The sequence below is a fragment of the Alosa sapidissima genome, chromosome 1 (genome assembly GCF_018492685.1).
Source record: "Alosa sapidissima isolate fAloSap1 chromosome 1, fAloSap1.pri, whole genome shotgun sequence".
Classification (NCBI taxonomy): Eukaryota; Metazoa; Chordata; class Actinopteri; order Clupeiformes; family Clupeidae; genus Alosa; species Alosa sapidissima.
This window is the reverse complement of record NC_055957.1, coordinates 36,655,340-36,683,014: the sequence shown is the minus strand read 5'-3', so window position 1 is coordinate 36,683,014 and position 27,675 is coordinate 36,655,340. Positions and strand designations below refer to the sequence as shown.

Below are 27,675 nucleotides of genomic sequence, written 5' to 3'. Positions count from 1 at the left end.
AAGGCAGTTCCCACGGTTGTCTGCAGTATAACGGGACCTTTTAAATCTTTTGCAAATATATCCTTCTGTTTACATGTAACATAATAGCACCCTACTACCTTAAGACAGGCAACTAAATACCCAAATAGCAACCTGGAATCCTCCGCTATAAGAAGGAAGATAAAAAGATAGTTAATTCATGTCTTGTGTGCACAGCTGTCCCCAGAAGCACACATCCAGAGAATGTGAGTCCAGCGATTTGTAGGGCAGCATCTGGCCGTGACCTGCATTCAAGAGGGAGAGGAGATTTTTTTCCTCTCCTCAGCCCTCAGGGAAATCCTATTTAGAGTCCAGGTCCCTTGTGAGCTGAAGAGGAGAACAAAAGCACAGAGCAATCACTTGAGAAGATGCATTAAGCCTCCATCAGATATCAAAGTACAGAGTCAAAGGTTTGCTTCACCAGGGGTCTAAGGGGGTTTCAGACAGGCTATGTTTCTTTTGACATAAAAAGGGTGACATGGGAAAATTCATGGTTTCATATAAATTCTGTTGTCTTTGGATGATCTGATGATTTGATCATGGATGCAGTAAGTCAATCAGACAAGATATGTGAGTGCCAATGAGATATCAGATACCAATAGTTCGGTACCTCATGATTTAGTAAGGTCACATTTTCTCCAAACCTTGGATTTTTGCAATTCATATGCATTTCTGCTGATATTTAAAATCACCATGCAGTGATAAAAAGTCTGTGTTTAAAACGTTAAACACAGAGCCTATCTGTGATTTGGAGCAAACCTGCTTAGCATATCTTTACATGTCAGATGAAGATGCTGACATGGAAGAAAAAAACAGGAAAGCTTTTTTGATGTCAGCATCTTCATCTTCATCTCTACCTCATGCAAGCACTCTACCTCATGGAAGAAAAAAACAGGAAAGCTTTTTTGATGAGGTAGAGTGCTTGCATGAGGTAGAGAGTGCTTGACATGGTTCCCCTACATCCCAGGTCACAGTATAACTGGCATTTGTGGAGAGTGAAGATGTGTCATGCTGCAATAGAAAAAGGCTCAAGGCTGTTGTGTTGAGAATACAGCAGGAGTTTACTATCTGTGAAGAGCTGTTTATAATGAGCCTCCACCTGCGATGCAGAGACTGTGAGGGATTGTTAGGTGTGAAAGCAGTTATTCGTGTTGGCATCTGGTCTGCCAAGAGGAATGTTGATATTCTAGTCAATCCCTCTGCATCCATCTCAATCTGGTTCGTGTGCAGCATGGTGATAGGCCTCTTCAGTGTCTCAGTGGTTTGAGGGAATTACCATACACAAATATCAGATCTTCTGCTGTCCTCATCATATTTCACAGAGGACAGCTTTCATTTATTTGATCTAATTACAGTCAGTGCATTTGTGCATGAATACAGTACATATTTGGCAGGTATAGGTTAAGCGGTGGAGTTGAATAAATGAGATACACTGCAAGGCTCTAGGAGAAAAGGTTTTGATAAACTGGCCACACTGAAACCAAACGCAGCTCCACCATTCAAGCTCTGAGTATGCAATGCAATCCAATGTTTCCGCAATAATTATCGTTTATGGTTTTCTATTTCAGTGACGAAGACCAGTCAAGCATTGTTAACAGTCAACAATACAAATGTCAAACCAGCTGCAGCTGACATAAACCAGTGACTATGGCTAAAAGGCCGCGCAACTCATAATGCATACAAGAGATGCAACACTTCCTCCTCTGAAGTGTTTCGGCGGTGGTTACATTTTGCAGCTGCTCCACTAAAACCTTCAGTCTGCAGGAATTCTCAGAAATAGCTGTGCATAGCGTATATAGGGAAAACAAGGAAAAGAGGTTTTGTCACAGTTACTAAACCACAAAACTAGAGCTATCAGTTATGTGATTAAGGACCAGGCATAACACGTTATTTTTTAAAATCACATTAATCACATTTTTTATTTTACACTGTCAATTGTTCTGTTATCAACAATTCCTTTGGCTACTACTATTTCTTGTCCTCAAACTGCCACAGACACTTCCTTAGTAGGCTAATGACTGACAAAGCCAGAGTCCAGACTGTTAAATAAAAGCACAAGGCCACAGTGATGGCAAATAATCACTCATAACTCAAAACCTGGATTGCTGTTAAAAGGGTGCAGCCTATAATCATTGGGGAGACATGGTTAGGCTTGGTAGGTATTATAAGAACCATTTTGAGCGTTTGTGAATGCAAATAAAGATGTTTCCATTGATTATTTAAAAAGGGTATGAATAATTTTGGACATGCCATTTTTTTTATAAAAATGTTGAAAAAATGAAAATGCTTCTTTTTTTTATTCCACGTTTGCCCCACATTGTCTTGCACCCTTTTGGCATGTGACAGTGTCATTTTCAGTCAGAACAAACATATTGATAAAGAGAAAATCAACATTAAATCAATATTTACCAGGGGTATGAATAATGCTGTTCTTAACTGTACATGCCATTCAATTTCACTGGAATTACTCGATCAAATTGGGTTATCAATGTGCAACTGATGATGTACATGATAAAATGAAGTAAAACCCAGCTATTCATTTTTTCAGTGTACATTCAGTGTTGGGAAGGTTACTTTGGAAATGTAATTACGGTTATAAGTTGTGTGTTTGATGCAATCACAGACATACACTGTGAAGCTTTATTGTTAAACATTACCATTAAATGATGTACATGCATTTCTTCAAATTTCACTGAATTTTAAATTCTACTTCCTTTAATTGTAATTCTAGATCCTGTTTTTGACCTCAATTCAAATTCAAGAATTGAATTGGAATTTACTAAAGACTTAACTAATCTTCCTATTTGATTGTGTGTCAGTGTTAGTGATCAAATAGTATACTCTGTGAGTGCAAAAGACTCACCCTGGGTTTATCCTGTGACAAAGAAGCCCCCTCTCACTCTCTGTCTGTATTTTGGGCATCTCTGTTTTTGAGGGTGTGGCTCCTGTCCATCACTTCCTCATGACAGTCATCAGAATTACTTACGTGATGGATCTCACTCATCTCAACTGTGATTGTTTGGAAACAATGTAATGTAAAAAAATTATAATTCACCAGACAGGAAGCATGCCGATCATGTGGTTTTGAGATGATACCCCAGTGGAAACACTTCCATCAATTTCATATTGACTGACTATAGAAAATTGTGAACAAAGAGTGATTGTACAAATTTCAAGTTGCTTTTCTGGTCAGACTCAGAATATCACTTGGTTAGTGATGGAGAATAGGGTGTTTGGATGACAGAGCGATGGCCGCTAAAGAAGAGCTATTTTTGAGGATTCTATAGAAAATAGTAAACTACTAATAAGTATGCAGCCTTCTTTTCACATTTCTGGGGCTATATTATCTGGTATAGGTATATAGGTAATGACAACAGTTATATGCAAAAGCAAACAACAAAAATAGGCTTGAGAACATGTTTGGGTAAGGTGACATGACGTGCAAAGCTGACAGGTGGAAATGAGAGAATAGTTAAAAATGGTACATTAGCTGTCGTCACTCATGCATGGTACAACCTTGAGTAGGTGTCCTATTCATCAGTGCAAACGGATGCCTTGAGAGTGAAATTAAACATAACATTGCAAGTTACATTTCAATGTCATTTGTACCAACCCATGGCCAATTGTATGTTCTAGATCTCTCTATAAGTGCTTAACAGCTACAATTCAGGCCTGGGAATGGACTGAGTGCCTTCAATGAATTTACTCTGATATATGTTGATCAAACTTGCAAAATACTTGTCTATCATGAGCAGAAGTGTATAGCCAGGAATATTACACTTTTGTTGCTTTTATTAAACCCAAGAGGTGTTACACATTCATGCCAATGCATTTATTTTTAGAGCACTGGCTTTCATCTGTTTGACAGGCAAGTGAGGTGTTCAAAGCAGACTTTGAACCCTGTCTGGGGCATCTTTTCCACATGAGTCTGCAGACATATAGACCACCAGAGAGCTGCAACTGTATATATTTGGTGTTTATGCAGTCTATGAAACTTTCGACTGTAAATGTATTTATTCGTTGTGGAGAAAGTGGGCATTATTATTCCTCACACTATCACTTACAGATATTTGAACATGTTCATGTAGCCCACACACACACACACAGACACACACACACACACACACACACATCTTGGCCTTTAGGCTGCATTTAGGCTGCACATACACCAACCAACCCCCCACACTCACCAACACATATAGAAAAGAGGAATCAGACTTGAAATGCATTGATGCATTAATAGAGATGAAAGTTGTACCACAGTCTACTCAAGGATGGCTTGAGGTGTTGCATAACCTCTCCACTCTCTCTTCTGGGTGACAGTTGGTGAGCACTGATGCTACAATAATTAGATCCAGTCAGCCTCTGTTCACCCCTGGTTCCCTTCCTGCCAAGAGCTATAAGCACAAAGGCCAATCAGGGGTGGCTGGGGAAAAGTCTTTCCCAGGCCCATATGTGTTAAAACATGTACAGTAACCTTTCCTTTTACCTACAAGCGCTGCCTAATATGACCGAAATATAATTACTGGTATTACTAGTATTTTGGCCTAGGCCTACTACTACAACCTAACAACTGAAAACTGATAGTTGAAGATCACTATCACAATGTGGTGATACACTCCCCCTGCTGGTCACTTTCCGGAGTGGTTCTCAAGGAAGTTATTGGCTTTAATGTGGACGTTAAAAGCATAATTGAATGTTCAGTTTAGTGTTTATCATGGTGTTTACAGCACACAATCCAATCAAAAGCAGCTTGTTTCCAATTTAAAATTCAATGACCTTGAATGGATTTTTGGTCTGGAGACCGTGACGCTAGCTCCCAACTTCCGTTTCCGTTGTCTCTTTGGTTACCACTGTAAACACTTCGAACTGTAAATAGATTAGCACATGGACTGGACTAGTTGGGCTTCTGAATTTGAAACATTTGGGATACCAGGCTGCGAATTCACCTTACCCGTTTGGGTAGTGAAAGTTGCTGCGCTGACCAGACCAACTGGAAATCTACCCACTGCGTTCATTACAAAATATTAAGGTATCCCAGTTAGATCATTCCGATGTTGGAGTAAACTGGTCTCCTCGTTAGCTTATGCTTGCTTGCTTGCTTAGTTAGTAACTCCTTGAGGAGGTTGTAGTTACATCGATAGCTTCAGTTTTCTCAGCATATTTGCCTGACTTAAATATAATACACATTTTACACGACAAAAAATAGACATTTCAGGTATTCCAGGTCTTTTTGTAATATCCTTAACGTGGAAGTTATTGTTCAGCGATACATTATTCGGATTAATTATTATCCGATTCACCACACGAATTTGCTCTAGGGAGGAGAGGAGGAGCTCCTCTGCGTTTCTGGTTGCAGCAGGGATTATATTAACATTATCGTTATGCATGATAGAAGCTGGTTGGTTGTGGTGAAAAGGGGTTTTAAAGATCGCCAAGGTAACAGTCTTTCACCTGATGTCATGTCAGCGTTGTGGACAAATCTTGAACGGTTGAAAGTCATTGTCCTTCTTTTTCATCTAGATGTCTGATGATGATCCTTTCAGAACCCTCGCTTACAAAAAGAGTCCCAAAGTTTCAAAGAGAACCACTTTCCAGGTAATTCGTCCTGAAATGCATTGACCTAGTGTGATTGATTACATATTGTAGGCTCTTGTAGCCAACTGCGGCGCTTCTGCGTAATATTTAAGATTACTTGATGTTGCTATGGAGCCCCTAAGGGGACATGTGCAAAACAAAAATAAATTCTCTAAACGTTTCTGGTGCACACCAGAAAGTTTTGCATGCACACCACAAAAGTGCCTGCTGAGCATATGTGGTGGTATGCACCAGAAAAGTACAAAGATTATTCTTTTTTGTTTGTCCCTGTCCTCTTTGGGGCTTTGAGTTTCTGGTGAGCACAAGTCTAGTTCTGGTGCTCGCAAGAAAGTTTATGGTGAGCACACAAAAGTATCTTGTGCGCACAATAACGTTAAACGTTTCTGGACATGTCCCTCTAGGGGCCCCATACATTGCCAACTTTGACGTTGCAACTTCAACCAGCATGCACCACAGAGAAGAGCAGTCTTTCCCTCTAGCTCCTGTTTCACTCATTTACAGTACCCCTGGAATTGAGACCACTAAATGTTGTGTTGGGGTTTTTGTGTCACTGCAAGCATGACAATTTTAGTAAAACAAAAATTTGAATTTTTCAAAAAGTTATATTATTGGGCTTTTTGGCCTTTGTTAACTAGAACAGTGAAAGAACGACAGGAAATGAGTGGCAGAGAGAGAGAGGGAGTGGGCTCAGGAAGTGACCCCAGGTGGGACTCAAACCTGCGTCCCCGTGGGCCCTGAGCCTGTTTGTAGTGTGAGACACCAACTGCTGCATACATTGGATATTGCTATAGATCTTACACCACTAGATAGTTTAACAAAAAAAATCTATTTAGTACACTGGAAAAAAACCCCATATGGTTTTCCTAACAAATAGCTTACTTATAAACGTGCCTTTTCTCAATACGGAAACAAAGGCATGAGTGTCTTCAGAATCTACTTTCCTTTTGGCTGCTGCATCTTACTGCACCATCAAAATCACTTAATCTGAAATTGTAGTAATACCAGTAGTATGAAGATATGGATCAGATCAATATGGACCAGAAAGTGTAGTCGGGGCCAGCATATGCAAAACTGATACACGTGCAGACTCCAATGCATGTTTGGATCCTAGCCTTCTTAGTTTTTTTTAATTTTCCAATTTTTATAGATTTTTCTTTAAAGCAGATGTTATGTTTTAGGCACTCCTCCTATCAGCTTTGCTATTTAGCTTTGTATAGTTGTATCATTTATCTAGTATAAGTATACTCTTTTACGTCTAGTAGCCTATGCTGTATAGTATAGTATAGTATAGTATATATACTCTTTTGATCCTGTGAGGGAAATTTGGTCTCTGCATTTATCCCAATCCGTGAATTAGTGAAACACACTCAGCACACAGTGAACACACAGTGAGGTGAAGCACACACTAATCCCGGCGCAGTAAGCTGCCTGCAACAACAGCGGCGCTCGGGGAGCAGTGAGGGGTTAGGTGCCTTGCTCAAGGGCACTTCAGCCGTTCCTACTGGTCGGAGTTCGAACTGGCAACCCTCGGAAAGAAGTCCGAAGCGCTATCCAGTAGGCCACGGCAACCATCTGTCAACAACCTACTGTATATCATCTGTATCTAACTTGTACTCATTTTAAAACGCTGTGATTTCCACTCCTCTCTCTTATCCCAAAGAGTTACTTCGGTCACACTTTTCTTGACGGGTGAGTTCATAACACATTCATAGCAGCTGTCATAAACTGCACATAAAGCATTCATGACTGTTTCATGAGACATGACTCAACATTCATACCAAACCTTTTATGAATGTGGAAGACAGAACTACAAAAATGTATCAAAATAAAATTGCAAAAAACAATTGCAAAGCAGCATTGTCGTTTTTGTTCCAAACCTCTTACCTGATCACGTCACATCTGAGTCAATGGCCTACTCCAGTGCCAAAAAGACAGAACATGGTCAAGCAAATGATTTTTGTTTCATAAAAATGTATTTGTTTTATGATACCTTTGCAGATGATTTCTCATCTTTTGCTACTGGGAATGTCCAACCGTTCCAGTTTACACAAATACGGGTCAGCTGAATGTAGGCTAGTTTACCTCCCAGTGTTAAATTCAGTGATTATGAATACTTCACAACTTGTATGGTAAAGTGACATTCGATGTAGACTTCATAAGATATTCATGAAATATTTACAAAGGCTGGAGAGAAAAGCCCATTGACTCAGATGTAACGTGATCAGGTAAGAGGTTTGGAACAAAAACGGCAATGCTGCTTTGCGATTGTTGGACTTTTATTTTGACAAGTTGTCATTGTTCTGTCTTCCACATTCATAAAAGGTTTGGTATGAATGTTGAGTCATGTCTCATGAAACAGTCATGAATGCTTTATGTGCAGTTTATGACAGCTGCTATGAATGTGTTATGAACTCACCCATCAAGTAAAGTGTTACCGTTACTTCTATACTTTTTGCTTATCCTGCTTGAAAATAGCACAGATTGAACCCAATAGTTGTAAATGGAACCTTAATAGTAAATGAATGAGTTCTGTCAACATGGAAACCTAATGTTACAGTATTACACAATATAGAGAAGAGACTGTGTCACATTGTAAATATTGTAATGTTTTTGCCTTCAACATTTTTTAGAACTGGTTATTGATTTTCTTCTAGGATGAGTTGGAGGCAGCTGTGTCTACAAGAGCAAGGAAGAAAAACAATAAGGAACATCAGTCTTACTCAGATGACTTTGAGGACGATGGTATGGTGTATGAGGTATACTTTTGAAATCCTGTTAAAATGAGCTATCATGGATCAGATGTAATTATTTGCATTTCCTCACAGATGTACTAACAGAAATACTCAACAGACGAAAGAAAAGGTTGGAAACATTCCGTAAAGGGAACAAGCAAGGCAAGGTTCAGGAATTTCAGCTGTCAGATGAAGAGGAGAATGCCAGACCCAAGAGGGTGTCCTTCTTGAAATCTAGGAAGACGAGCTCTCCTGTGGATGTCGAAAAGGATGAAACTGAAAAGACCGGTATCCACAGTGCACTGAATGAATCTTCACAGTCAACTTTGTCTAGTGGAAAATCAGAGAGTGGTCATCATGGCCATTCAGTTTTGACCCCGATGTCCGAAGGGAGCCCACATGACCCGTTGCAGCTCTGGCAAGATCAGTCAGAAACTTCTGTCTCTCCGAGGGGCCAATCAGAATCTCCCATGGAAAAGAGAGATCTATCAGGATTTTCACCCCAGTGGGGTCCGTCAGAATCTATCCAATCCCATAAACACTTTTCATCTCGCAGTGGAAGATCTGATTCGTCAGCGTCAACTCTTTTCCACCCAGACAGCAGACAGGGGGACTCTTTGTCACCCCCCTTATCTAAAGAGGGGCTGGGAGTTGTGCCTGACTCAACAGAGAGTAGTGAACATGACAAAACACTTGCACCAGGTCCACAGAATCCACCTCTTCCACACCCAAGAGAGCGAAGTGTGAAAGAGAAGCCCACAGCAGGTCAGTGATAGCACATCGTTGTTGTATGAATTGAGTGAATTGAGGGCTCCATTCTCTGCCCGTTAGATACTATTTCATCACAACAGTTACAGGCATGCACAGTGTCATAAATCGTAAGTAAAATAGATTACTAAATGAAATACATTTCACAGAATTAGGTTTACTGAAATAACAGTGAGCACATGAATAGTTCATTGTAGAGAGAGAAGGCTGATAATTTGATAATTATTAATAATGGTACTTAGAAACAGTAATTATCAATTATTGATATCAAAATAAATCATTAGAGACCTACCAGTATGCACACGTTGACTGCAAGGTGTGCCAACAAGTGATGTTTATCTTTGGCAGGTATCTAGGGGTAGTGCCCCTGTGATAATGGAATATCTTAACATTCTTTATTCTTATTTTTGTAGAATTTGTAGAATTTGTATTTATGTTAGATAATTCAACTGAATTGGACTGTTCTATACCGGTCTGTCCAGATTTGCTGCCAAGAACATCTTGTGTGCAGATCATGGATAATTTAATTGATTAATGGAGCCACTATTTTCATAAAGAGTGGTGAATAAACACTGCATACGCAATGAGCAAGTCAGTCAATAAGTCACAGTTGCATTAAGAGATGCATGCTAATTTTGCAAATTAGGTAAAAACAAATAAAATAGTCAGATGTACCAAACAAGAGAGCAAAAAACAAGAAGCAAAAGAATCAAACAGTCAATAACACAGGTTCTCATTCCCCTGCTTTTTCCTCCTGAAAGACATTAGCACTGAAGAAGGGCCTCCCAAACCCAAGCCACGTCAGAAGATGCATCGGGCGGGCAGCCCTACCATGGAGGAGAGGCCAGGAGCAGAGGGCCCCTCCAGCCCTACTCTCTCCTCTAAAGCTGTCTCCCAGTCTCCCACCAAGAGGGCCGGCACCTCCTCCTCTTCCTCCTCAGGGAAGAGAGGCCCATCCAGGGGTAGTCCTCAGGTCAGTAACACTACACTGACCCACCCACACTGTCAGTAACACTACACTGACCCACCTACACTGTCAGTAACACTACACTGACCCACCTACACTGACCACCTACACTGACCCACCTACACTGTCAGTAACACTACACTGACCACCTACACTGACCCACCTACACTGTCAGTAACACTCAGTAACACTACACTGACCCACCTACACTGTCAGTAACACTACACTGACCCACCTACACTGACCCACCTACACTGTCAATATCACTACACTGACCCACCTACACTGTCAGTAACACTACACTGACCCACCTACACTGTCAGTAAGACTACACTGACCCACCTACACTGACCACCTACACTGACCCACCTACACTGTCAGTAACACTACACTGACCACCTACACTGACCCACCTACACTGTCAGTAACACTCAGTAACACTACACTGACCCACCTACACTGTCAGTAACACTACACTGACCCACCTACACTGACCCACCTACACTGTCAATATCACTACACTGACCCACCTACACTGTCAGTAACACTACACTGACCCACCTACACTGACCCACCTACACTGTCAATATCACTACACTGACCCACCTACACTGTCAGTAACACTACACTGACCCACCTACACTGACCCACCTACACTGTCAGTAACACTACACTGACCCACCTACACTGTCAGTAACACTACACTGACCCACCTACACTGTCAATAACACTACACTGACCACCTACACTGACCCACCTACACTGTCAGTAACACTACACTGACCCACCTACACTGTCAGGTCCAGACAAAGACGTTATGTTTGGAGAATGACTGTCACCACTTACAGTTGGCTCACCTGTGCCAATGCACTCAAATTATGTTTCTAAAACGGATAGTTCCAGTCCTTGGTTGTGAATGGCTGAATCGTCTTTGATGCTATTGTAAAACCCAGCACAACCCTTCACCTTGGCTGCATTTCATTCTGTATTACTGCAACACTCACTGCGATACGAAAGTCAGAGTTGCGTCTCGGCATTGCTTGATAATCATTCTGATAAAAGAAATATAGTTCTTGGTTGAAGAATGATATCTATGACAAATATGATATGACAAATCATTATATTTCTCACTGCTGTGCCTTTATTTATTATGAAATATTGGCAAGTATACTGTATAGTAACCATTTTAGAAAAGCAATGATTCGCGTAGTGCCCTTCACTGGAATCACTGGAACTTAGGGCCTCTTGGGGCTTATTGGTTAAATGTAATGGATCTAGAACAGTGGTTCTCAAACTTTTTCTGTCATTCCCCATTTTTGGAGGTGGGGAATTGCCCCACCTGACCTGACCCCTTCAACCCACATTTCGGTTCCATGTTACATTTCTTGGTCCGCTAGTTCAGATGTTATTTTAATTCATATGTTGGTCTGTTTATGACTCCTATGTTTGTGTGTGGCTATTTTGTTTTGAATCTATGATCTTCCTTGTCAAAAAAGAAAGGCATTGTGAAAGATAGGCACTAAAAAACAAATTTCCTCTTGTTCATCGCACCCGACCTGTCATGTCTCTGTTCCCCACGAGTGGAGCCCGCCCCACACTTTGAGAACCACTGATCTAGAATCTAGATCTTAATTGAGCATCTTATTGAGCATTTCATGACCTGATTATTCAAGTGAGTTACTGCCTAGCCATAAGTGAGATAGTAGTTAAGTTAATTATTACAAATTAAGTTGTAGAACTTTACATTTTGTCCCCAGGTTGTAGAAAGAGATCCCTCAGCATCATCGAAGCTGAGCAGGTACTCATCTTCTGCTGGTGATGGGATGTCTTTACCGAAATCTACTGAAGACTCTTCCTGCAATAGTAAGGGCTTCGTTCTAATTTGAATCAAAATGTTTATTTTTATTTTATCTCTTTATATCAAAACTTAAGCTAAATAGTTTAATAGCTACATATGTGTGTATTGCTTTTTTGTGTATTTAAGAGTAATTGTTTTTTATTTAGATGGTTTGGAAGAGACAGAGGAAGTCAAAGGAGATACATATTCAGTCAATTTTGAAGAATATGAAGTAAGTGTAATATCCTCCTTTATACTGTCATCTCCCTGCCTATTCAGGCCATGTCCACATGTAGCCGGGGATTTTTAAAGAGGAGATTTTTCCTCCTTCGTATTGCAAAATAATTCCATCCACACGGATATGCAAAATCAGCCATTGAAGGCCGTTAAGAACACGTCAGTCAAACAGACGGCGATATTGGCCAGTCGGAGACCTGACGACATTTTAAACAAAACAATCCAAAAACTCAGTTCAGTAAGCGAGAACAGTGCTTTCGTGTGAACGAAAGGCCAAAACGCAGCGGCGGCTCCTCATATGGGCAGCTGTCCGGGGGGTCGTTTCTAGAAAGCATCGTTTGCTAACTTGCGTCGCAACCTTGGTAGTTCGCTCCATCGTTCTTGGATTTGGTGTTTCTAGAAAGGGTAGTTCGAACTCTCAATCGCAAATAAGGACGCAAAGTTTGGTCGTTTGAACTACTGCCCCTAATCCACCAAATCCAAGAATGATGCAGCGAACTACCAAGGTTGCGACTCAAGTTAGCAAACGATGCTTTCTAGAAACGACCCCCAGGGCGGCATGAGCTCTTGCAAAAAATAGGAGTACCGGTATATGTTAGCTTTCAATTGCGCCAGTCGGTTTTCTATCGCTCATTTGCACATCAAGTCAATCATATGTGACCGTGTGGAGAGTGGGCACCCTATATTCTTTGCAGGCAGGTGTGTGTCCTTGCTGCTGAGAAGGTCTCACATACAGAAGTTGAGAAGGGAAAGGAGAAGGGGCAGGGGGGTTCACCTCTGGAGCACGTCTCCCTACTAGAACAGGGGGAGCGGGAAATAGTGCAACACAAGGAACACAATTAGTAGGCTAAAGTCAGTCACATAGGCTGCATGTTATGTTTCTGGACTGTGTGATGTTGTTAAATAATAAAATAATACAAAAATAATCTGGACATCAATATGAATTTGTTTTGTCTTTACAATTGATTGATGGTATTGAGGGATAGGTAATTTGATTCTGGACAAGAAAGGGTCAAAGCAATCAGGTAAAAGAGGAAAGACGGGGGCGCTGAGGGGGGTGGTTGACCAGGGCCTCATACAAGCTATGTATGTAAAAATATCAGACGTGTAGACATGGCCTCAGTAGGAACAATGCTTAATGTGAATTCTTTTTGGATTGACATTGATGAATCAATTGATATTGATTCACATGATTATGTTGACATGCCATTCAAACACAATTGAAAAGTTTAATTACACAAATAGGTACGTAAATCTCTGTAAGTCAAAAATTACATTGAATGATGGTTGGCTCTGAACTGGCTTTAGTGTTTAGTCTAATTATCAAATTCTAAGTCTAAGTCTAATTGGACTAATCATCAAGGGTTAAAACAAAATGCAAGTACAGCTGTCTACCATATCATTCTTACCAGGGCCGAGCTCAACCAAGTTAGTGCCAATGGCAAAATTGGATCTGATTTAGTAAACAGTGGTAGGATGTACATATCAATACATAAGTTATGGGATTGCCTTCTACTAGGACATGACTAACTGATCTGGTAACATTGTACTGGTCTCTAACTAAAGTGTTTCACACTACAGTGAATAGAATAAAAATTATGGTGTGGCACCCTCATTCTCCTATATTAGATTCCGCTTGAAATTGGCCGTTGCACCCTTCAATAGCTGGTAACATTGCCTGGCTTGTGGTTAGATCAATACAGGCCAAACACCCTGAGCTTAACCAATGGATCAAAGGAGTCTTCTTTGGTCAGGTTATTTACTGAGTGTGACTGTGAGTGCATTTTAACCTCTATTTCCATAGAAAACACAGCAAAGGTAATAGTAGGATGTGCTTTATGTTTTCATGTGAAATCCTCAATATTGTGTTGCATTTTAAATGTAGGAGTCTGCAGATCGTCCAGATGGTGCAGTAAGCCAATTGAGCAACACCTCAGGCAAAATTGATACCATCAGGTAAACATCCTCCTCTTAGACATCTGCCAAAGATTTGCAGTCACTTCCATAATGCATATCCTCCTGAAGATATTGTTGTTTTAAGCAGAATGTGTTGTGTAAGTCCTCTGGTTTTTCTGATCCAAAATTCATAGTTGTTATTTATCCATCCCTCTGAAATCGCTATGACGAAGACACACAGCAAATCTATGTTTATTGTTGTTCTTAACATTTGAATGTCTGTGCATTTTCCCAAATGCAGGCCCTCAAGTGCCCAGCCATCCAGCTCCAAGAAGTCTGGTAGGGTGAGCTCCCGCACAGCCAAGTCTAAATACCTGGGGTCCCTCCAGGTCCTGGACAAGCAGCTGCCGGAGACGGACTCCCAGCCAGAGGCTACCTCCCTCCGGGCAGCTGTCTACCAGGTACTAAAGACAGCATCAGAGATCATCTGGGACACTGGGAATAGATTTTAAAAATATATATTACCGGAGGTGCCATTTAATTCACACTTTTTTGACCCCACTAGTATGATGGAATGGAATGATGCTGCATACACTGATGTCCTACACTTTACTAATGTGTGCCTTAATGTTTCTGGAAATGAACAGGAATGGCTTCAGAAGAAACAGGAGAAATTACGAGAAGAGTTGAAAGCCAAAAGGCATGAAGAGAAACTAAAGGAGGAAAAAAAGAGAGAGGTATAAACGCCTACATCATATCCAGACAAAACAGTTGCATGTTAGCAGTACTGAAAGGTAACACACACTGTAGACATCCCACCCCCTGACTGAGTCTCTTGTCCCCTTAGGAGCAGCAGACCAAAAGAGAGGTTGCCATGGCCTCTTTTGAAGCATGGAAGGAGAAGAAGAGAGAAACGATCACAAATATGGTCAAAGATAAACAAGAGGCCCTAAGAAAAAAGGAAAGGGAGATGAGTGAAAAAGAAGAGAAAAAAGAAACAGCAAAAAAGGTGAATCACTCACCGAAAAAATTAAGTTGGTGCTGGCAGGAAAATGTTTGGCTTAAAGGTGCTATATGTAAACATGTATTGTAATAAATCATAAATGCCTTACCATAATATGCCTTCAGAGATTAAAGAAACATGTTAGTTTCAAATACTGGCTTTACTGACAACAATGGTACAGTCAGGATGCTCACAATTCAAACTTTCATTTGCAGTCTGCAAATCCTGTTTACTGTATGTTTTGAGTTTGTGTTTTGGCTTGCTGCGCCATCCTCCACCAGTTTACCAATCACATAGCTAGTAGCATTTCTGACTTTGGATTGCCAGATTAGCCTACTTAATGCTTTCAAATGTTTTGATTCCGTTTTAAACACTAGTGGTCGTTCTTACATATAGAACCTTTAAGTAGATTTCAGTGCAGTGAATTACTTTACATGGAAACCCATTTTGAAGATTTCTTTCACTGTGGCCTAGTGTTGGGATTCAAGTTTTAACATTTTACTTAGTGTCTTATTTCACAGGTGTTTGAGAAATGGAAACAAGAGCAAGATGAGATTTTGAAGGAGAGAATCAGGAAACAAACTCAGACTGAAAATAAGCTGAAGCAGAAGAAGGAAATGGACAAAGAAGAGAGAAAGAAAGATGCTTCTGCTGCTTTCTCCAAATGGTAGGACTAAAGACATTCCACACTGAATAACACTGAACTTTGAATTGTACACACACAAAGGCAGACATGCAAAAAAAATGTTCTCCTTTATGTAATCTGTTTGGTTAAAATAGTTGGGTGGAAATATTAAATATGGCTAATTACAGTGCCCAGGTTGTAAAGCTTTGGTCACAGCATATTTTAATTCTCTGTATAATTTCCATGCTGTCTCGTGTGGGTTAAAGTTAGGGGTGTCACAATTTCGGCTTTAAGTCGAAAATCGATCAAAATTAGACTACATCTTGATCTCGAACTTCGAAATCAAAGGTAGAATCGACAATGTAGCCACACCCCCAATGTCACATCCAGCATGCATGCCGAGAGGCAAAAAGCCCACACGTGTTGAACTGCGGTGCGTCAACATTATCCTCAAACTAGAAGCTGAAGCCAGTTAAAAAAAACACATCAATCGAACTCACAGCCCCTTCTCCTGCTACTCTAAATTCTAGTTACAGTCAAAATTACTTTAAAGGGGAACTATGCAGGTTTTTAGCTTAATTTACCTTAACTGAACAGCTTCGGAGTCATTGGAATGGTTATACTTTTTTTGGGTTGAGCGGTGGCCCTCTTGCTTCCCCCTAGCGCCTGTGAGTGGAAAAACCACCCATGCAACTTTGGGCCGGCCGGCCGACGGCCTCAGAGACAGAAAGTGTCGCAGCCTCACGATGTAACAAATTGCTTTACTGCACTACACACATACACGCCAGGCACCGGCTAGAACAAGGTAGCGATGGAGTTTCTCAGACATTTGCCACGGCAGAGCCAGGGAAAAGAAGCAGAAAGCGAGTAAACCGTTGTAGGAGGAACAGGGAAAGAGGAAACGGCAGACTGACCGATTGAGGAGTGTCGCAAAATACTCTGAAGCTGTAGGGGGAGCTCTGCAGAGAAACCTGTGAGCAAAAAGCGAGAAAACAGCAGTGCAGGTAGACTTGTTTTATTTCAAACCTGAATAAGACATTTCGCTACAAAACAATACAGACTGATGTAAAAGTTTGTGACTGTAGACTGTAAAGAGTAACCATAACTGTGATATAGAGACTTGTATCTGGTATAAATACCGATCAGGGGGTCGTTTCTAGAAAAGTTAGCAACGACGTTGCTCAACCACCATGGTACGACGCAACTTGCGACCAAACAACGACACTGTTACACCTGTTTCCAGAAAGCATCGTACCTGTGGTAACGTGTAATACCCCACCCCTAGAAATGTTCTGTCACGGCCTATGTCGACATGTTTCTAATCTAAACCGAGTGATTAATGCTGGTATTGTCATTGCCAGTTGACAATACCAGCATGTAGCAACAGTTAACTTAAGCAGACCAATATGAGTCATTATTTGTGTTAAATATCTATGTGTTGGAAAAAATATATAGCCTGGACAAATATCTGGGTATCCCATAGGTTATCAACTGTCTCGTGGCTTAACGGCAGCGCGTTGGTGCACTGCGCGCTCGGCCAGAGTTCGCATCCTATCTCTTCTTTTCATCTCTGAGTAAGAGTAGGCCTACGAGACACAACAATAGGTTTTGACCATACATATTTATGTATATAGTTACTCTACATCGAGAGACCATAGGTACAATACATCAGTCAAAAACAATTGAATCTACGTGTCACACTAGTTCACCTGCAGGTAGCGAGAAGCAGGAGGACAATCTCACATCATAAGAAAATCGAACCTACAACGTTGGGATAATAAGTCATCTGCTTTAGCCACTACACCATTTAACACTGCTGTTGTTAGGGACTGTGAAGATTATAATACTAAAAGCAAGGCAATACTTTAATTAACATAAATAGCAAGAATGAGCCAAGTAGGGGAGTCAGTGTCTTAATCAAAATTAAGCTACAGGATAGATCAATCATTGAGTCACGAGATCAACATCCACTTCGCAAATTTTGGTAAGGCGGTTGTGATTTTTGGTTAGGCGCTCCGGACACCAACAGGAACTACCAAGGAACGACACAAGTGCGACTGCCTAGGGGCAGTAGTTCAAACGACCAAACTTTGCGTCCTTGTTTGCGATTGAGAGTTCGAACTACCCTTTCTAGAAACACCAAATCCAAGAACGATGGAGCGAACTACCAAGGTTGCAACGTAAGTTAGCAAACGATGCTTTCTAGAAACGACCCCCAGATTAGAGTACTAGTAGGTGTGAAGAATATGGATAAGTTTGGCTATCAGTTGGCCGAAAAACATTATTGACGCTTGAAAGGGGCTGAGAGAAATAATCTGGGGCCGCCGTTTACAATCAAGGGGCCGCATGGCTGTGAAGATCATACCGCTGTCTGATTGACCGGCCGACCCACGAGGGCCCGCTGCCCCTCTGGCATCTGCCCAGTTTCCAGATTACCAGTCCGTCACTGCTTTTGACATAATACGTTGTACAATAAAGAAAACTGATGCTCTGAATACTGATTCAGCTTTCTCTGAAAGTTTTTCTTATTGATGCATTTAACCACAATTTGGATTACACTTGCTTTTAACAGGCGGAAGCTTTTCACTGCAAAACAGACGTGCGCTGTTTTCATACATATGGTGTAATACCTAATCAATCGCTATTAGCACTTCTTCTCCCCTGTATTTGCACAATACTCCCACTTTTCCCTCGCCCTCCCATAAATGCATCAGTAAGAAAAGCGCAGATAGCCATTCTATGCTCCAGCGGCACGCAAAATGCACTTTGATCCACATGTGATCAGTTTTGTACACACATGCCATGTTTTAAGGTGCAAAAAGCGTGAGAAACTCGGTAATTTGCCGATAATTCTTAGTACCGTACATCTAGGCCTGTGTGTTTAAGTGTGTGTTTGTGTGCATAATATGCGTGTGTGTGTGTGGGTGTTTTTGTGTGTGTATGTGTGCATGCCTGCAGGCACGTGTGTGTCTGTGTGCAGTGTGCGTGCTGTAGAAATGTAATAAGTACCGGCAACCCTTCGCTCAAATCCACCATCTGCAGGCCGATTGGTGTACAGTTACTATATGTGCACATAAATTCATTTATTGTATGCCCCCCCATGAACGGGGGGGAAACCTAGCTACGCTAGCTGCGGTCATAATAAGGCAAAAAAGTAATCAACACAAGAAATGCATTAATAATAATATAATTAAAAAACGATCGAAAATCAAATCGAATCGCAACTTTAAAATCCAAAATTAAACTGAATCGAGGATTTGGAGAATCGTGACACCCCTAGATAAACTATTGCACAGGAATATATAAATAACTTTCCTCCTGCATACAATTCTAGGAGTGAGACCAAAAAGGATGTCATCAAAGAAAAAACTAAGACAGAAAGAAGAAAGGAGGAAGAAAAGCAGGAGGAGGAGCGATATGAAAAGGAGGAGAAAGACCAGCTGGCTTTGGAGATGTATGAGAAATGGATGGTATGTATATTGTTGGCACTGGAGATGTATGAGAAATTGATGGTATATCTACTGATCTTCCCTTTGGTCCTATACATCATTGAAGTATTGGTATTTTTTGCATTGTTTAAAGATTTGCTCTAACCACTCTTTCCCAGAAAAGAAAAGAATTCCAACTAAAACGAGAGAAGAATGAGAAACGAATCCAAGCCATTCTTCAGGATGAGCCTCGGCCTGCCTGGAGCCCCCCGAACAAAACTGTGCCTTTTGGAAAATGACCCTCCTAATACAACACTCAGAATGCACAACCACCCACCACCAGCTCCTGCGCACTGAGTCCTGTGTGCTCACGAGAGACTTCCTGGAATTAGGACAAACCTTGTGCTTTATGCGCCATCTTCTTCGCTCTGTAATAATCAGTGATTCCAATTAATCCCTAAATGTTCGGTCTGTTGAGGTCTGAAATAGAGCTCATATCCATGAGAGCTACGGTCACGTCGGCTGCTGGGAAAGCCTTATCCTGTTTTAATTTTTTTTGTTGTTTATTTGTTTAATGCTTGTAATTTCATAGGGACTTGATATTTATTGTATATGTTTACAAAAAAACAGCACACTAAAGAAAACCATGACTTTTTTAATGCAACAGGTTGTTTTTCTTGATTCCACAGCATATCTTTAACAGACTAAACACAGTAAAAAAACAGTACTAAGAGATAGATCATGTAATACATTGAAACTCACATGATGAAACAACTAACACTAGTCCAAGCCCTTAGTTTAACAGATGCTTTGCCATCTACAGTTAAGTGTATTAGTTTTGGGAGTTTTTCAGACAATGGAAGCTGGTGAACTTCTCAAAGTAAACAGCAACACTAAAACAAGGTGCTACATTGAGATTTTTGGTAGAAAAGATCAGGCAGTCTGCCGAGAGATCTGCCCCAATAGGCATCATTGGACCTCTATGATCCCAGGTCCCTACTAACCCTGCTAACGTCTGTATACTGACAAAGTAAACTCGTGTCTCTCTGAAGAAAAAATCCACTATAACACACACAAGTAACAAATAACACTACTTACCTATCCAGGTAATCCACCGGTAGCTTCCATGTTGATCTTGTAGTTGCGATTGAGGCCAGAACCGGATACCAATGACTGTACAGCCAGAGCCTAGCTGTCGTTGCACAACGCCTTTGCACAACACTGTCATCTGCTGGTTGTTCAGTGGAGGGTGTCTTCGCATTCAAATCTAGTGGTATTTATTTGTGGATCTTGGTGTGCAGTAGGAATGTCTCAAAATTACGTCATCGGCATAAAAGCAAAAAGGAGATTCACAAATGCAGATTCCACATACAAAGTCAAGCATATTTATTTTCAAATCTCGAAAATTTATTTACAAAGACACGTTTATTTATATAAATTTGTTTATTTATTTGTATGTCACATTTTTATATTTGTATTTTGTATTTGGATATTTATAAATGTATGTATATGTATATCCTTTTATATACTTTTAAATAATTTTGAGACAATCCTCACTCCATAGTCTGCCTGGCCCTTTGATATTGATGCCTTAGGGCCCTTCCACACGGAGACACTTTTTGGGTTAAACGCAGAGGTTTTGCTTCGTCTTGGCCGAGCGTCCAAACGAATCCTGTAAACGCACTGCCCGAAACCGCACTTTTTTGAAACCTGGTCCCAGAGTGGAAAAATCTGAAACCGTAGCCCTTTTGAATTCGTTTGGACAGCTAAACCGCACATCCTACTTGCGTATCGATGATGTCATCGCCACACCTCAGCTGCCCTGGACGCCTAACAATACTAGTTTTCATACATGACATTACCTACGATTACACTCCGTAGGATAAATATCACAACTGGTGCTGCGCAGCGCCGATAGCTTATGACTTGGTGGACTGAGCACTGTTTTTCCCGTTTTTTTTTAATGCATTCTAGCTACTGTCAGTGACGCGAGAGAACTAACGGCTCGTGTCCATTATCGCGGCAAAGCCCACCGCGCCGCACATAGCCCATTAATTTCCTATGGAGAGTGGCAAGGCGGGGTTTACGCTTCCGCAATGCACCTTGGGAAGGCGGCGCGGGCATTCGAACAGAAGCGGCGCGTCAAGATGTTGGGCTCGGCTGAACTTTATGCAAATGAGAGCGACTAACGCGAGGCGGTTAGCCAATGAAATGATAGCCAGTGAAGCGGGTCCTACCGGAACGATAGAGCCTAGAAATATTTGTTCCGCTGATTAGTCGTGCAAAATGGAGGAAAAATGAATCGTGGCTGTGGCTAGTTTTCCCGTTCTTGTTTTGTGTGTGTGTAGCCTACGATTTTTGATAAAATAAAATGTTAAATTTGCTTGTAGCCCATTGGTTACATAGTAGGCTAGCCTATGTTTATGAGTTTAGCCGAAATACATGACTAGCGGTGGCGGAATTGAACAGTTTAAACTACATGCCCACAAGCGGCAACTGATTTCAGCCCGCGACCGAGAGATGGGCTAGGCATCTGCAAGCGTCTATGCGCCGCAATAATGGACACGAGCCGTTAAGTTATTAGGGAAGTGCGGTGTAAGTTTACATTAAGTTGTGCGTAGTGCCGGTGTCATTCATTTATTTTACATGTCTTACAACATAAATAAATGCATTCATAGTGAAGTCAGATATGAGCATACAAAGACGCTTAGAACTCATGTTAAGCCTATAGACCTATGATGCAAGCAAAAGTATTGACTGTTACTAACAAAGGTATTATAGCAATATTATAGATGTGGCGACGGAATAGCCTAGAACTTGGGTACGCCTAGCCTTTGCACTTGCGGTGATAACCAAAACTACTGTGAATCGCGGACTATCCTACAACCAAAGAAAGTAAAGATTATTTTTACCTGCGTTAGCCAAATAAAGGACGGGACTGCACCCTTCACAAACCGTAAAAATTAAGTTTATTAGTTTTACAGTTGACTACAGTTGACAGTTCACTATAAGTCCACACAAACAATTCTGGTTTCCTTGCACTAGCCAGTTTTGTCGTAGCCTACTCTGTCTGTTGTATGGCCTACACAGTGCGCAAGCTTTGGTCGGTTTGGTACGTGTCTTCCCTGGACTAGTCCACACGTACCACACCGATCTTTTTTTCCTCCGTCTTCCCTGGAACCGTATCAAGAATATTTGCGTCCAAACGGATCCATCTCAACACGACTCAACACGTTACTTCTACCCCAGGCCTATAGGTGGCACTGTGTCTTTACAGAAATTCACCAAAACTTGCAAAACTTGCGCTTTAAAAACAGACAGAATAGGCTACGGCGAAATGGCTAGTGCAAGGAAATCAGAATTGTTTGTGTGGACTGATGGTGAACTGTCAACTGTAGTCAACTGTAAAACTAATAAACTTTATTTTACGGTTTGTGAAGGGTGCAGTCCCATCCTTTATTTGGCTAATGCAGGTAGGCCTAATCACCTTTACTTTCTTTGGTTGTAGGATAGTCCGTGATTCACATTAGTTTTGCCCATCACCGCAATTAGGCTACTAAACGCAAGGCTTACCCAAGTTCTAGGCTATTCTGTCGCCACATTTATAATATTGCTATAAAACCTTCGTTAGCAATACTTTTGCCTGCATCAAATCGTGCATTTGCATTCAGTGTGCTACCATCGGCTTAACGTGAGTTAAGCGTCTTTGTATGCTTATATCTGATTTCACTCGACTGTGAATGCATGTATATATGTTGTAAGACATGTAAAATAAATGAATGACACTGGCACTACGCACAAATTAATGTAGCCTAAACTTACACCGCACTTTCCTAATAACTTAAGTTCTCTCGCGTCACTGACAGTAGCTAGAATGCATAAAAAAACACCGGGAAAAACAGTGTTCAGTCCACCAAGTCATAAGCTATCGGCGCTGCGCAGCATCAGTTGTGATATTTATCTTAACGGAGTGTAATCGTAGGTAATGTCATGTATGAAAACTAGTATTGTTAGGCAATAGGCTACTATAAGTGCAAGTCCAGGGCAGCTGAGGTGTGGCGATGACATCGTCGATACGCAAGCAAGATGTGCGGTTTCGCTGTCTAAACAAACTCAAACGGGCTACGGTTTCAGATTTCTCCACTCTGGGACCAGGTTTCAGAAAAGTGCGGTTTCGGGCAGTGCGTTTACAGGATTCGTTTGGACGCTCGGCCAAGACGAAGCAAAACCTCTGCGTTTAACCTAAACAGCGTCTCCGTGTGGACAGGCGCCTTAGAGAAGGAAAATCCACTGACCTTTGGTCCTCAGTGGAGGAATTTAAAGGTAATTACTCTCCAGTTGAATGCCCTTCATCTTAATGAATGCTTCAGAATGGCCCCAGTGGACAGCTGACGAGAAATCAATAGGCCTACTGCTCTGTGTCCATCATGTTTAATGTCTTGTGAGAGTGTTTGAGAAACGTCAGAAATGAGAGAAGTAAAAGAGAGAGGACGCAGGAGGAACGGAGGAACGGTTTGTTGCAGCATTCACTGTTTTACAGTGACTGTAGGCTACTCAAATACATTGAATAGCCAGCTCACCATTTCAGTGTATTGATTATGTTGTTCTTGAAGCATCTTAAAAGCAGCAATAACATTCAAGATTGTTATGGTTTCTCAGTTATATGATTATTTCCATTTGTCTTTCCATTTGTTGGCAATCATGTTCATTTCATTTAATGGAGAATCTTTCTCAAAGGGAAAAATACTGGAAATACTGGTCTTGAAATGCCTTTAAGCAATGACTAATGATCTACACCAGTTCTCGAGGCTACAATATGTATAGCTGTAGCCTGTGGTCAATATAATTAAGGAACAATACGAAAGAGGGCATCCTCATTTAAGAGAAGCCATCACATGACTCTTGGGTAATTATCTGCAACTTAAGCTCATATTGAAAGCCATTAGACTGCACTAAAGACATTGACTGCACTTAAATAGCATGGATTGCAACAAGCAGAGGGACATCCATCATTATTTGAATTCAATTATGACACACTCACCATGATTACTGCAGAATGGATTCATTTTGAAGATTTTAGTCAGACATCAGTATTTTTGTAGCCTATGCAGCCCTTAAATACAAATTCCAACGTAAACATCGACGATTAGCAGAAAAGCTCTATTACACAAAGAATAATCGTTTTCCTAATAATACTAACTGTGATTCTGGCTCAGATCCACATTAAAAACAATACATAATGTTGTGATATTTATCTTAACGGAGTGTAATCGTAGGTAATGTCATGTATGAAAACTAGTATTGTTAGGCAATAGGCTACTATAAGTGCAAGTCCAGGGCAGCTGAGGTGTGGCGATGACATCATCGATGCGCAAGCAGGATGTGCGGTTTCGCTGTCTAAACAAACTCAAACGGGCTACGGTTTCAGATTTCTCCACTCTGGGACCAGGTTTCAGAAAAGTGCGGTTTCGGGCAGTGCGTTTACAGGATTCGTTTGGACGCTCGGCCAAGACGAAGCAAAACCTCTGCGTTTAACCTAAACAGCGTCTCCGTGTGGACAGGCGCCTTAGAGAAGGAAAATCCACTGACCTTTGGTCCTCAGTGGAGGAATTTAAAGGTAATTACTCTCCAGTTGAATGCCCTTCATCTTAATGAATGCTTCAGAATGGCCCCAGTGGACAGCTGACGAGAAATCAATAGGCCTACTGCTCTGTGTCCATCATGTTTAATGTCTTGTGAGAGTGTTTGAGAAACGTCAGAAATGAGAGAAGTAAAAGAGAGAGGACGCAGGAGGAACGGAGGAACGGTTTGTTGCAGCATTCACTGTTTTACAGTGACTGTAGGCTACTCAAATACATTGAATAGCCAGCTCACCATTTCAGTGTATTGATTATGTTGTTCTTGAAGCATCTTAAAAGCAGCAATAACATTCAAGATTGTTATGGTTTCTCAGTTATATGATTATTTCCATTTGTCTTTCCATTTGTTGGCAATCATGTTCATTTCATTTAATGGAGAATCTTTCTCAAAGGGAAAAATACTGGAAATACTGGTCTTGAAATGCCTTAAAGCAATGACTAATGATCTACACCAGTTCTCAAGGCTACAATATGTATAGCTGTAGCCTGTGGTCAATATAATTAAGGAACAATACGAAAGAGGGCATCCTCATTTAAGAGAAGCCATCACATGACTCTTGGGTAATTATCTGCAACTTAAGCTCATATTGAAAGCCATTAGACTGCACTAAAGACATTGACTGCACTTAAATAGCATGGATTGCAACAAGCAGGGGGACATCCATCATTATTTGAATTCAATTATGACACACTCACCATGATTTCTGCAGAATGGATTAATTTTGAAGATTTTAGTCAGACATCAGTATTTTTGTAGCCTATGCAGCCCTTAAACACAAATTCCAACGTAAACATCGACGATTAGCAGAAAAGCTCTATTTCACAAAGAATAATCGTTTTCCTAATAATACTAACTGTGATTCTGGCTCAGATCCACATTAAAAACAATACATACTGGTAATGTAAAACTCTTCTTTCCTCTAACAATAAATGTGACAATACATGAATTGGAAAGAATTTAAGAATGTATATTGTCCTGTGACTATGAACATCTCTATTTAGAGGAATACATTATGTAAGCAACGATCAACAAGCAATAAGGTTGCCTCCTTCACTAAACAGAACAATTCACTTTTTTAAAAACATAATAATAATAAAAACAGGCTAAAATATGTTAGGCTATCTCACACGATGATAACAATTGCTGTAGGCCTACAATGAGTAACGAACAATGAGTAGGCTACAATTTCGCAAACCCTCTCTATTCGTTGGAATGGATGTATAGCCTACAATGGTTCCTGCATATCTACCAGTAGCCTATTACACGACTAGGCTAATATCTCAGCATAATTACCAGCAGACCGAGGGAGCAGCAAATGCACATATATCATCTCGACTATTACCTTAGTGACACCACCTTCGCCTATATCACCTTAAATCTCCCTTACAATATGCCCTACAACAAACATGGCTAGGCCTACGTAAATTGCGTAAATCACCTTTACACGGATAATGCCCACAGATCTTATCTTAAACATTCGTTACGTGTGTATACAGACAGTTAATACCCTTTCCTTCCTTCTCCATTCTTCTGACTGGACCCCTGTTGGCCCCAGCCTGATCAGCTGTCCAGATACACTTGCACACAGCAGTGAATGCAGTTCGGTAGTTCCGGTTCATCCAGCCGTACAGAATCGGGTTGGCAAAAGTGGAGCACATGGCAGTTATGTGGAAGGCGGTGTACAGGAGTTTAAAGTCTCTCATGTCGAGAATACTGTCGTGGAAGTCAACGGCGAGTTGAAAAGAATGAAGAGGCAACCAGCTGAGAGCAAACACCACTACCACGGCCACCAACATCTTTGTAGTTTTCTTGCGGCGTCGATGACGGTCGTTCCGGCCTCCACCGCCTGGACTTACATGCCTATGCAACTTGATCCAGATGCGAGCGTATGCGAAGGAGATGATGGAAAGTGGAATGCCGTACTGTAGTAAAAAGGTGGCAACACTGTACACGGTCCCGTCAACACCGCCACCTGGCCACTTCTCCGTGCACACCTGTATGGACTGCTCAGGTGTCAGATCAAGGGACGCATACTCGCGAAAGATGGCGAGTGGACTGGCCAGAATTGCACTGGCAATCCAGGTGAAAACTATGACCACTGCGCACATATACCGTGACATTTTAGTCTCCATGTGATAGACAATGCTGCGATACCGGTCCATTGCTATAACATTAAGTGTTATAGTAGAGACGTGCACAGCAAGGCCTTGGGCGTAAGGTAGCATGAAGCAAAGTGTCCACCCAAACTTCCACTCGCCGTGGAGCGTGTACATGAGTGTGAAGGGCAGGCACAAGGTGTTCACCAGCAGGTCTGCCACGGCTAGGTTCACTATGAAAAAGTTTGTCACTGTATGCAAGTTTTTAAATTTATACACAACATATAGAACAAGAGAGTTACCTATCACCCCCAAAAGAATTATGGTACTGTAGGCAAATATTAAAACCGCTTGAACTCCAACTAGTTTTGTACTGTCTTCCAGAAGAAAGTGTTCATCTTGCACAGTCGTTGGCGGGTTGGAGGAATTAACTTGAGACCCGAAAACTTCGTCCTGAGAAACATTTCCAACATCGTGTGCATCCATTCCCAGAATGTGTGGTACAGCCTATAATTAGAGAAGCAGATGTACAATCGTTCGTTAGCGCGTCGCGCACATGAGGGAGCAGGGACGCAATTATATTGGTAAATCAATGGAAAAACGCGCTCAACACCTCCTGAGAATTGTACACTGGGTGCTGGATCCTTACATGTAAAATACTGAATATAAAGAAAAAGGACAGCACTCGCAGTTCCTTAAAAAAACTTTTAATCGCCCCGTTGACGTTTCGAACAGAAAGCTTTTCCTCAGCGTGTCAATGGCGATTATATTGGGCCATCCAGTGTGTTTGCCAAGTGTCTTCAGAATAGTTCAGAATCAACGTGTCACTA

General features: G+C 41.2%; 2 protein-coding genes across 3 annotated transcripts; one reads left to right on the top strand and one right to left on the bottom strand.

Moving 5' to 3' along the window:
- The first annotated feature begins 4,871 nt into the window (after positions 1-4,871).
- map9 (microtubule-associated protein 9) lies at positions 4,872-19,773 on the top strand. 2 transcript variants are annotated; one of them, XM_042107894.1, is made up of 14 exons: positions 4,872-5,050; positions 5,542-5,616; positions 8,271-8,358; positions 8,442-9,113; positions 9,878-10,089; positions 11,841-11,946; positions 12,088-12,152; positions 14,043-14,113; positions 14,355-14,514; positions 14,701-14,790; positions 14,901-15,062; positions 15,578-15,723; positions 19,016-19,151; positions 19,289-19,773. In XM_042107894.1, exons 2-14 carry the CDS (start codon positions 5,542-5,544, stop codon positions 19,406-19,408), a joined length of 2,103 nt encoding a protein of 700 aa, XP_041963828.1. In that variant the 5' UTR covers positions 4,872-5,050; the 3' UTR covers positions 19,409-19,773. The 2 variants fall into 2 exon arrangements, with proteins under 2 accessions (XP_041963828.1, XP_041963820.1); XM_042107886.1 differs by having other exon boundaries at positions 15,563-15,723.
- Positions 19,774-26,032: 6,259 nt separating this feature from the next.
- On the bottom strand, positions 26,033-27,346 carry npy2r (neuropeptide Y receptor Y2). Its single transcript, XM_042103647.1, has one exon. The coding sequence runs from the start codon at positions 27,329-27,331 to the stop codon at positions 26,219-26,221; it is 1,113 nt and encodes a 370-aa protein (XP_041959581.1). The 5' UTR covers positions 27,332-27,346; the 3' UTR covers positions 26,033-26,218.
- Between the last annotated feature and the right edge of the window lie 329 nt (positions 27,347-27,675).

Bases quoted from the DNA above. Each gene is read 5' to 3' on its own strand.
- map9 (XM_042107886.1), top strand. From the start codon at position 5,542: ATGTCTGATGATGATCCTTTCAGAACCCTCGCTTACAAAAAGAGTCCC. The intron at 14,114-14,354 runs GTAAACATCCTC...TCCCAAATGCAG, and splicing joins GGCAAAATTGATACCATCAG to GCCCTCAAGTGCCCAGCCAT. The intron at 14,791-14,900 runs GTATAAACGCCT...TTGTCCCCTTAG, and splicing joins AGGAGGAAAAAAAGAGAGAG to GAGCAGCAGACCAAAAGAGA.
- npy2r (XM_042103647.1), bottom strand. From the start codon at position 27,331: ATGGATGCACACGATGTTGGAAATGTTTCTCAGGACGAAGTTTTCGGG.